At 23.4% G+C, this 11,051-nt stretch overlaps 2 protein-coding genes across 3 annotated transcripts in view; both read right to left on the bottom strand.

Moving 5' to 3' along the window:
• Positions 1-133: 133 nt before the first annotated feature.
• On the bottom strand, positions 134-5,147 carry LOC127287745 (uncharacterized). The gene is made up of 4 exons (XM_051314844.1): positions 4,991-5,147; positions 2,379-2,433; positions 1,435-1,596; positions 134-1,370 (listed from the first exon to the last, which is right to left on the bottom strand). Exons 2-4 carry the CDS (start codon positions 2,421-2,423, stop codon positions 1,179-1,181), a joined length of 399 nt encoding a protein of 132 aa, XP_051170801.1. The 5' UTR covers positions 2,424-2,433; positions 4,991-5,147; the 3' UTR covers positions 134-1,178.
• Positions 5,148-6,756: 1,609 nt separating this feature from the next.
• The window catches only part of LOC127287704 (uncharacterized), a 64,062-nt gene continuing 59,767 nt past the window's right edge, over positions 6,757-11,051 (bottom strand). Inside the window, exons 1-5 of one of the 2 annotated variants that reach the window (XM_051314781.1) lie at positions 8,831-9,516; positions 8,155-8,355; positions 7,757-7,975; positions 7,448-7,639; positions 6,757-7,129 (exon numbers count right to left, since the gene is read on the bottom strand). In XM_051314781.1, coding sequence (XP_051170738.1) covers positions 6,998-7,129; positions 7,448-7,639; positions 7,757-7,975; positions 8,155-8,355; positions 8,831-9,004 — 918 coding nt within the window. In that variant the 5' untranslated portion in view covers positions 9,005-9,516 and the 3' untranslated portion in view covers positions 6,757-6,997. Of the gene's footprint in view, positions 7,130-7,447; positions 7,640-7,756; positions 7,976-8,154; positions 8,356-8,830; positions 9,517-11,051 lie in introns of those variants that run through there. The other variant, XR_007843910.1, reaches the window with a different exon arrangement.

Here is an 11,051-nt window from a genome sequence, read left to right as displayed (position 1 = left end):
ATCGTGGCGCGAAATTTCAAACGAAGTCTTCACAAATCTGAAAAGAAATAAAAACATAAATAAATAATTTGAGGAATAGTTATCTATAATAAAAATAATATTATTTTAAAATACGACTAAATAAGAAAATTAATTACGTTACTGAACAAAGAAATTTTATTAAATTAGATTTTTCTTCAAAAAATACACAAGATATTAAATATTCTAATTATGTTTCTTAAATATAACAGCAATACAAAATTTATAAATAAGATAAATAAATTTCACGATTTTTTAATGTGTATAACAGTCATAAGCTAAGTCATCTTCTATTTCTACACATTTATTTATATATATATATATGTGCGCAGTAGAAAAAAAATTCTGCTTTGTAAGCAGAGAGTGTTAAGCAAACAGTTACTGAACTGAATGATATTCCGCAGAGGCATATTAATGTTGAACTTTCACAAAAATGTTACAATTTATAATGACAAATGAATTCGTGAAATTAGCCTAAATATACGAACATTATATTATTTATCTTAACTTAATAAAAAGGGACTCTCTCAATATTATATAAGGCATTTTTTTTTTTTTTTTTTTGAGTATTTTGTACTTTTGACGTATTTTGTCTCAGGTAAATTCTTAACAATTAAGAAACATTAGAAAAATATAATAAATATTTTATCAAATATACGCGTGTACAAAAAAAAATATCTGTGCAAATTTAACGATATTTAAACATGAATCTCAATTGACAATATTGTAATTAAATATTTGTAAAGTGCAAAACTTTTTTTTCTAAGCACCATTAAGTAATTAATTTTCATTTTGTCGTTCGCAAATATAGAATAGAGTATTAAGTCTTCTTTTTTTTTTAATAGTAGAAAAATTAATAAATATAAAATATACATTTTTGTTAACATAATGTAAAGTTGGACTTGATGGCAATTTATACAGAGTGCAATGAAAAGAAACTTACAATTGATTTAAATAATCAGTTACTTGATTAATTGATCAAATTATTATATTTATAAAACAAAGTTTATTTGTAATATAATTTAATGTGAACTGATTATTTGAATCGAATTAATTTTTTCAATTTATATATATATATTTTTTGCAACTCTAAATGAGTTTAACGACTTGTTTTTAAATAGTCTCGAGCAGTCCCTTATGAGAAATAAAAAAAAAATTATTTAAGCTTCTCCTCTAAATGTGAGGAATGCATCAAAAAGGAACAAAACACCTTCAACGATTGCCATTGATCCTTTAGCAATGCCTGTATCTTTGTGAGATTTGCTGAAGCCAAAGATATTAGAGAATGCATTGATATTTAAAATTCCAATCACCATGAATAGTGCACATCCAATGACACTATAAAATAAATCCTGGAAGAAAAATTAAAAATTAATTAAAATTTTTTTTTTTTTATTGAAATAAAGCAATATTTACCACTCGGCGATTGACTGGAGTGCTCATAAGACCTCCAGCGAATAATCCGACTAAAATTATAAGATAGCCTCCTATGGTGCCCATTGTTAAGAAGCGAATATGCTGTTGGAATCCAACATCGTCAGAATAACAATGCAATATCAAGAGGATAATTACCACTGCCTAAAAAAAATTAAAATCAATAGTTAATGTTATAAAAAAAAAAAGTTTTTTTTTCTCTTTAAAAATATAATAAAATTGATTTATTAATGAATAATTCATTGATTAAAATTTAATTTTATTATTTTTATAAAAAAAAAAAAATGTAAACAGTGGGTAAAAATGAAAGAGGTCAATAAAACGAGAACATCTACTTTACTAATATTCGCATATAATGAATAATCAATTACAATAGGTGAGTGCTCTAGTTGTAAATAGTTCGTCTTTCAAGTAATCTATTGACCCAAGTTAAGGTATAAGTGGTTTTAATCGATTTGAGTAATAATCGTATATACATTGTAATAATAAAAATATTTTAAGTAACATAAAGTCATTTCTTTTTTTTTATTTCAATTTTACACTTTGTAGAAATATATATTTTGCAATTAACATCCTTGAGTAAGCTTTATACAATTTGTATAATTAAGACATATATGATATGTGAGTAGCATTTCATAATATGGACAAGGATTATATCATGTCCATTTTTAAAAATCATTCTCTGCAATAGTCAACTATGTGACATATCTTATCTTATTTTCAATGTTAAATTTCTTTGAAATTCAGATGATTCACTAATTTTTTTTTTAAAATTGTAATTGTGTAAATGAATCTCTACAATTTTAATTATAGATTTATTTTTTAAAAATTTATTTTTTAATTTATTTTTTTTTTTACATTTTTAAATATGCATAATTTGCAAAAATTAAATTTCTACTTTTTTAAATAAGATTTTTTATACTCACAAGTTCTAGAAATTTAATTAACGAGAGCCTCGAAACAGACACCATTTTCAATTATCTGTAAAAAAAAATAATTAATTATTATTTAAAATGAAGGAAAAAATTTAAATGCAATAACAATGATTTAAATATAAGAAACAATCAGAATGTATGTTTTTATTAAAAAATAGAATTATCTTCCCCGCAAGTAAAATGCTTTCAAGACCCCTGCAGGAAGTAATAACTCTTTATTACAAGGGTATAAAAGAAAAAAATTTAATGAAGCACAAAGTCATAACTTGCAATTACTAAAAATTTTATTTTAAATTAAAATTTACGGAGTATGATTAATCAAAATGAAATTCATATTTAAAAAAATTTTTTTGTAAATTTCAATTTTTTAAAATCTTTTTATAAATAAATGAATATACAAAAAGGGATAAAAGAAACTTATAATTGAATAAATTTGATTAAATCGCGCCATTTGAATAAAGTTCCTTAAAATCTATTCTATAAAATTCCAAAGAATAATTACAATCATGATAAGTAATAAGAAATTATGTCAGCAGAATCGTCACTGTTTTTATTTTTAACAAAATGACGAATCGCGTGCATGATTAAATTTATGAATAAATTATTCTGGATTTTTTTTTTATCATGAAAGGTTTCGACCTTTCATTCGAAGATCGAGAGATTTTTAACTTTTTTTGCCTTCAAAAAAAAAAATTTCCATTTTTCAGGGAAAATCGATACTAGCGAGTTTAATTTAATGGAATAAACAGATGTTTTGCGTGAGATCAGCATCTAACACTAATTTTATATTTTATAGTTTCTTTTGAATATAGTTTTCAATTATTCGAGAAAACTGAATTTAGTTTTCTATGAAAAAAAATTTTTTTTATTTAATTCAAAATTAAAAATTTCTTTAAGTATATAATTATTTAAGAGTAGGAAATTACTCTAAAAGTGTGCTGTAATTCACAATGTGCATCATATTATTGTAATAATCAATGAATGTGTAAACGCTATAAGAAATTGAAGGCTAGATCAATTTAATGTTTGCTATTTGACTAAAATAAGTGATCAATGTTATTTTCACTCCCAATGAGTCAGAGAAACAGGCTTACAAAGTGCAGGTTTAGTTTTGACCCAGATTTCTTTTTTATTCACCATGCCATCTTCTTCCGATCCTAACTTTTTATATATAAATCTAAGAAAACCAAAAAAAAAAAAAAAAAAAAATTAATAAAATTTACGATGAAAGAAAAACTCAATTTTTTCCCTACATTGTTGTAATTTTATAGTTTTTAATTAATAAAATTTAACGATTATTAAATTAAATATCACACTAATTTAAAAGTATCCAATTGATACCAAAAATATTAAATTGATATTAATTTAATATTTTCAATTTCAATTTAATATTTCAATTTGATAATTTTAAAAATGAATTTCTTTTTTTTAATTTGAATTGTAAAAATAATTTAATTTGTAATTGGAGAAGTTGGGTCAATAGGACGGATAAAAAAATTGACCATGGGATAACCAAACATAGAAAATGTGTACAAATTCTCAAATGATGTTGAATATGATATTTTTTGTTTTTCATTCGATGTAATCGTTTAAATGAAACCCACACTGGGATTAATAAACGATAGCAAAAGTACACATATTATCGCAAGCAAATATGATTCATTGAGAATTTAAAATCCACATTATGAAACAAATTGTATATATATACTTTTAGCGAAAAAAAAAAAAAATATTTTCATTTTTTTTTAAATCAAGGTCTATATATGTCATCCCGCGATGAAAATCACAAACATCTTTAACATCAATCAATTCGTAGTTAAACCTTGAAATTTAATTTGTTCTCCTTTCAAGGAGCAATGATAACTACCGGAACTACTATATTTAAGTATGTGATAATACAACGCACCTATTTCATTCGATTTTATAATATTAATGACATTTTATCACGGAATTGAAAATTAAGAGGCTTTCATTAAAAAAATATTAATATTCTAAATATAATTTATTCTTTATGGATTTTCATTTTTAGATTTGAAAAGAACTTTTTTTTGACGCACAATACGGATATTCAAAATTCAAATTATTTCTATAATATTTTCTAGAAAATTAATTTATTGTAAAAATATTTTTTTTACTCAAAATATTCTCTAAAAAAATATAATTCCTCCTTCCAAGAGGAAAAATGAGAAATTAACAAAAAGTTACGGGAAAACTATATATATACAAGAAAATGACGCTTCAAATTTGTAAATTGAATCTGGCGTCCTAATTTTTCTGCGTCGTACATGTGTGTATATGTCTACGCCCTGTTTTCTTTATGGAGATAAATGTAAAAATATGAAATCTTGAAAAAAAAAAATTTTTTTCATTCAACAATTGTGTAATAAAATTGAAACTTTAAAATTCATTACTGAATTATTGAAGGAATAGAAAATCGTAAAATACACCGGCCAGTGATAAAAACAACTTTTGTTTACATGTTTCATAAATGGGAAATTCAACAAGTACATTAAACATTAAAAAAAAAGAACTATTTGCGATAAGAAAAAATTACAATTTAAATTATTAAATTTTAATTAGTTATTTTATTATTGTTAACTTACGTTATTTGAATTTTTTTTTGTTTTTGAATGAATGAATGCGTAAATACGTCCTGCGCTGATAGTACTCTGCGTTCAACACAAAAGCACGATCGCAACTGAAAGACTACTAACGGCGTCCCCACTTTCCAACTGAATTCTGTTTCCATTCTATAAAAGATCTTTTTACGAGGGGCATAAAAATACAACTTGATTATAATAAATTAATTTCTAAAGATACAATTAAATTATATTTAAATTAAATGAATTAAAATTTAATTAAAATTTAATTAAAATTAAAAATTATAGTAACTATAATAATTTTTTTATATATAGTATTAAAAAAAGAAATTTTTTTCTGGTCCATTGATCTTTCTTTAAAGACTTAAAACTTTATCTTAGTTCCTACGCCATTGAGTCGATTGAAAATATCATATACCTTTTGTACTACTGTGTATATTGTTAGAAGCTACCATTCATATAACATACATCAACAATTACAAAAATATGTCCCTGGCTATAATTCTCAAAAAAAATTAATTTAGTTTATAAAATAGAATAATTTTAATTATATTATTAATTTTTTTTTTTAATTTAAGAAAAATCTCTTAATTTGAGAGGAATACTTTACTGATTCCTACGCAAGTGAAAATAACTATTATTTTTGTACTGCTATAATAATAGAATTTATTTGTTTCCTTGAATGTACAAAAAAAACCAGCCCAGTTGGTAAAAATAAATATATTTTTTAAAATGAAAATCTAAAATTTTTGGAATTAAATAAATTTTTTGAATAAAAATTAGATATTTTTTTGTGTTGAAAATTTGTAATAATAATGTTATTAATAATGTTTTGTCAATAAATGATTGCATCTACTGATTAAATAATAATTAGTAATACCACTATTTATACCAAATGATAATATTTCTCGAAATTGACTATTTAAAAAAAAGAATTATTCTCTACAATATTGCTATATGACACAAAGATGATTTCATTAAAATACAATATACACGAAAAAAAAAAAATGTATACCGTCAACAATTTATAATGTGTCAGGTATAAATTACGTCACTTTTGTTAATAAATATTACTCTCGCATTAATTATTCCCATGTTTATACATTCCCAGAATTCACATATTTCAACTTTTGCCTTACAGAAACAACCAAAACTTCTCTTTAATTTACAGATTGCCCGTTATTCTCAAAAAAAAAAAATTGTTTCCGGTAGTATATAAAGACACTTCAAAAGAACCGCATTTTACAAATGCTCTTTATTTACACAGTTCTATAAAAATTATATTCTCTCTTTCTTATAGAAAAAAATATAATTTTTTCTTAATTATTTTTCCCTACGAAAAAAATTTTTTTTTTCTATTATCAGAGATGAAAAAATTAAATCAGAATCAATTTTGCAAACTGATTTTTTTTTGCAAAATTGAATTAGTATGTAAAATTCTGTGATAATTAATACACTGAAAAAAAAATTTATTTGATTCAAATAAAATTGATTTGGTTATTATCAAATAAATATTTACTTGAATCAAATATTTCTTATTTGAAGCAAATATATACAGTATTTGAATCAATTATTTCAGTATTTGAAGCAAATACCATTTATTTGATTCAAATTAAGAAATATTTGATTCAAGTAAATATTTATTTGATAATACCTGTATTTGAATAAAATAAATAATTTTTTTTTTTTAATAATTTTTTTTCAGTGTATTGTCAAATTATATATAATTTAATATTAATAAATTTAGTTTTTATACTTTTATTTCGATCTTGAAAGAATTTCCCTTTAAATAATTATTCTAAATATACTTTATTTGAGGACAAAAAAAGATTTGCGCCTGTTGAATTTAAAACGATATTTTTGTATGCAGTTACTTAAGTTGGATAAAAATAATATATATACTACACAGAAGAACATCCACTTCCTGAATATCATTTTTCAAGTGCATTCTTGATACTATCATACTATATAGTTATCAAATATTAAAATGTGAAAAATTCTCTTCTCTCTTCACATTACGTGTATAATTTGAAATTCGTGATTTGGCCTTTTTGATTTGTGTTTATTTTTCCAATAATTGTAACAATCAACAAAACAACAATAAAGAATTATTGAATCTTTATCCGAATTAAAATTTTGATTCTAAAAATTAAAAAAAAGTAATTTAATTTTTTAACAATAATTAAATAACTATTTTTGTTAATATTTAAAAAAAACATTCATTTTTTTAAATTATGGGAAAAAATGATAGATTTCTATTTTATCAAGAAATGGTAATCAACAGAGTAAAATAATTCCTCGTCGAATCATCAACAGATGGCAGAAGAGTTCAAAAAATTTGAAATTTATAAGATAAATATGTTAATTTTTTTTTTTAAGTGTTGTGAACATTGAGAAAATTATTTCTCAATATTTTTAAAAATTCAGTTAACTGTATATAGCTAATTATAATAAAATTACTTGTAAAGCGGCTTCGAAACGAGATGGTAAATTCTCTAGGGCGGCAATAGAATAAGACATTTCAATACTTTCCATTTCTTGTTTTTCACTTTCTTCCTCAGATTTGTTAGATTGACTTGAATTTAATTCTGAAGACGAGGAAGATTTGTTGCTCACGGAATAAGATAACTCATTTATTTCTTCTTTCCTTATCTTTGAAATTAGAAATAAAAAACAGAAATGCTACTATTAATATTTCAAAAATTTGTCTTAAATTTTTTTTTTAAATCTTTTAATTTAATTTTATTAATTATAATAATCAAAATTTACCATTTTCCAATAATCAAATAATATCCAAAATTGAATAAAATAAATAATCATGCCTAATATTGAAATAATACAAAGAACAAAATTATGAATAAAAATTGGATGATTCAATAATTCTTCATCAGATACTTCATTGAGATTAATATGATTTTCGGCATGTCGCATAGCAGAAATCCCGCCTAGTAACATCAAAACTCCTCCAATGCCGCAACCGACAATAGCCTTTAAAGGTTTTATGACACTAAAATATAACAACTAAAAAAAACATTTCATCTCTTTGTTAGAAAAAAAAAAAAAAAAACAAAGATTTGACATTCAATTTATTTTATACTGATATTGAAATTGAAAAAATAGGTTTTATTTGGAAAATAAAATTGCGGAAAATAAATGGCAAAACTCACGATTAATGAATGTCGAGTGAAAAATTTTGTAAAAAACCACAAGAAACTGAAGACAAAACTAATAATCATGCAAATAATATAAATGAAGAAAATTGGATTTCTCTCTCCCGGTAAATCTGCAAGTGTCGGATCATTTTTTTGACGAATATGATGAATTGCGTGATGCACGTGATGAAAAGTCTCATCCATTAAAGCTATGATCTAATTATTGTAAAAATTGTTTATAAAAATCTCTCATTTAAAAAAAAATTTGAAGACGATGACGATTCAAAATCGTATTTTTTTTCTTCTGAAAATGCGACCTAATTTCGAAATTGTCTTATAATTTTTTTTCTCGAATAAAAATTATTTATCTTATCTTTAATTTAAAGTTTATTTATTTTTCATTAATGTATTCGGTTACAAATTCCTCTTTTCTACATATTCTGATTTTATAAACAAAAAAAAAAACAAAAGAATTCACTATTTAAATAAGCACTTATGAATAAAGAAAGAAAAAACATTTTGTTCTAGTTTTTAATCTCTTATTAAATTTCAACAAAATGTAAAACTGTGTCAGATTGAAGCAAAAAAAAAAAAAAAAATTGAAGAATATTTTATTACTTTTTTCTTTTAATTAATTAACCGTTATTGATATTGAAAAATTAAAAAAAGATAGAGAAAAAATTTTTCTTACAAATTGTGCAAAATTGAAAGTGCCATGTACAATGTGAGATAGATTTGTATTTCTAGTGAACAGTGGATCTCCTTTATGATAAATGTTGGCAATTTTAGCTGCTTCTTGCAGCTGAAGAAGTTCCACGGCCGACGCATCAGCGATTGAAGGCCTTCTATTTTCTTCAACTTTCATTTATAGGTCCATAAAGATTGTTGATCTTTTATGTGAAAAGTTAACAGTTTCAAACACACTTAACCTTGCCAACTGACATGAGAGAATGCGAACAGAATTTGTTTTTGTTTGTTTTTAAATATGCATTTCTTTTCTTTAGTTGAAATTTCAATTACATACAAAATCAATTATAATACCGCAAACTTTCGAACCGGATAAGAAAATTTTCCTAAATAAAATCAAAAAAAAAATCAATAACCGATTAAAAACCTGAAGTTTGCTTTAAGTTGTTTTTTTTAAATTTTTGGTTATTATTTAGTAGAGGGACATATTTTTATTTAAAATACCAAGTAGTTATATATGCTTCAAAGTTTAAATCAATGCAGATGTTTGCAACTAAAATAACGACCCTAATAAGTAAGTCGTCTTGAGATTGCCTTTCTCTTTTGCAGTGCTTAATTAATTACACTCGCTTTAAAGCATCACACATCTAGAAGGAATCATGAATATTATATTTCTGACGCCAATTCCTTTTTAATATCACCCAAGAATTATAAATCCACTCCAAGTTGGTTTAAACCAAAAAAAAAAATAGCTTTATCAAGATTAAAAGAAAAATTCAGTGGCGAATCTTAATCTTCATTTTGAAAGAAAATAAAATAATATACCAATAAAAAAATTTTTTAAATTTTACATAAAAAAATATTTCAACATTTCCCTGTTTATTTGAAAATTTTTTATAATATATAAAAAAAAAATTGAATAACAAAATTTTTAGAGAAAGGAAATACTGAAAAAAAATTGATCAATCATTTGATTTTTCTTGTATATATATGAAAGCAACATTTATAACGTGCTGGGTTTAGCTTCGCCATCAGAGATACTCGCACACATCATCTAGCTTCCTCGATACCTATCTTATTCGCACATTCCAACTTCATTGCCTCTGATGCTAACTCATATACAATTTCCCCTATATATATATATGTATATATAGAAATCACAAATATTTAATTTCCTCTCTTGAACAATGTCACGTTTTCATATGTGTGTCCTTGTTATCTTTTATTTACTGTTTTGCAATAAAATTAATAAACATTTTTATTGTAAAAAAAACACGATTCTTCCTGCATACGAATAAATTTTATCGCAAATTAATTATAATCTCTTCTTTTTTTTTATTTTGTCCCATAAAAATCATTAATTAGAATTTTCACTATTAAAAAATAATTATTTTTTAGATGAATTTTCATTTTTTTTTATTATAGCATTTGACAGAATATGTTTTATTTTTACTTTAAAGAATTTTTGAAACATGAATTTTCATTTGTCAGAATTCATATTTTACAAAATTCCTCTTTATTTATTTTTTTTTAAAGAATTCTAATTTAACTGATATTTAATTTAGCATAATTCTCATTCAGTTGAATTTTAAGTGATTCGAATTTTTTAATATTAGCAATTTCCATTTATACCCGAATTGTCATCTTGTCCGAATTTTTTTTATTGTATAAATTTTTATTTGATTGAATTTTTAAAACGACTCATTTTTGTTTATCTGAATTTGCGTTTGAAAAATTCGTACAAATCAAAATTTGGACAAATGCGAATTTGAAATCATAAAAATTCGTACAAATGACAATTCGGTGTCTTAAAAATCCCATCAATTACAAATTCGGATAAATGAGAATTCGGCATCTTAAAAATTCGTAAAAATCAAAATTTGGACAAATGAGAATTTGGAATCATAAAAATTCTATCAATTAAAAATTCGTACAAATCAAAATTCGGACAAATGACAATTTGGCGTCTTAAAAATTCATACAAAACAAAATTTGGACAAATGAGAATTTGGAATCATAAAAATTCTATCAATTGAAAATTCCTACAAAACAAAATTCGAACAAATGACAATTTGGCGTCTCAAAAATTCCATCAATTAAAAATTTGGATAAATGAGAATTCGTCGTCTTAAAAATTCGGACAAATGACAATTCGGCATCTTAAAAATCCCATCAATTAAAAATTCGGATAAATGAGAATTCGGCGTCTTTAAAATTCGGACAAA

This window comes from Leptopilina boulardi, unplaced genomic scaffold, assembly GCF_019393585.1.
Source record: "Leptopilina boulardi isolate dan_hultmark-lab unplaced genomic scaffold, ZJU_Lbou_2.1 LbouV2_123, whole genome shotgun sequence".
Taxonomy (NCBI): Eukaryota; Metazoa; Arthropoda; class Insecta; order Hymenoptera; family Figitidae; genus Leptopilina; species Leptopilina boulardi.
Note: the sequence above shows the minus strand (reverse complement) of the source record. Positions and strands in the feature narration are given on the sequence as shown.

What these genes read in the sequence shown, in the direction of transcription:
- LOC127287745 (XM_051314844.1), bottom strand. Translation starts at nt 2,423, where the DNA reads ATGGTGTCTGTTTCGAGGCTCTCGTTAATTAAATTTCTAGAACTT. An exon ending in TAATTAAATTTCTAGAACTT is followed by an intron (nt 1,597 to 2,378) that starts GTGAGTATAAAA and finishes AATTTTTTTTAG; the next exon opens with GCAGTGGTAATTATCCTCTT. An exon ending in CTCCAGTCAATCGCCGAGTG is followed by an intron (nt 1,371 to 1,434) that starts GTAAATATTGCT and finishes TTTTTCTTCCAG; the next exon opens with GATTTATTTTATAGTGTCAT.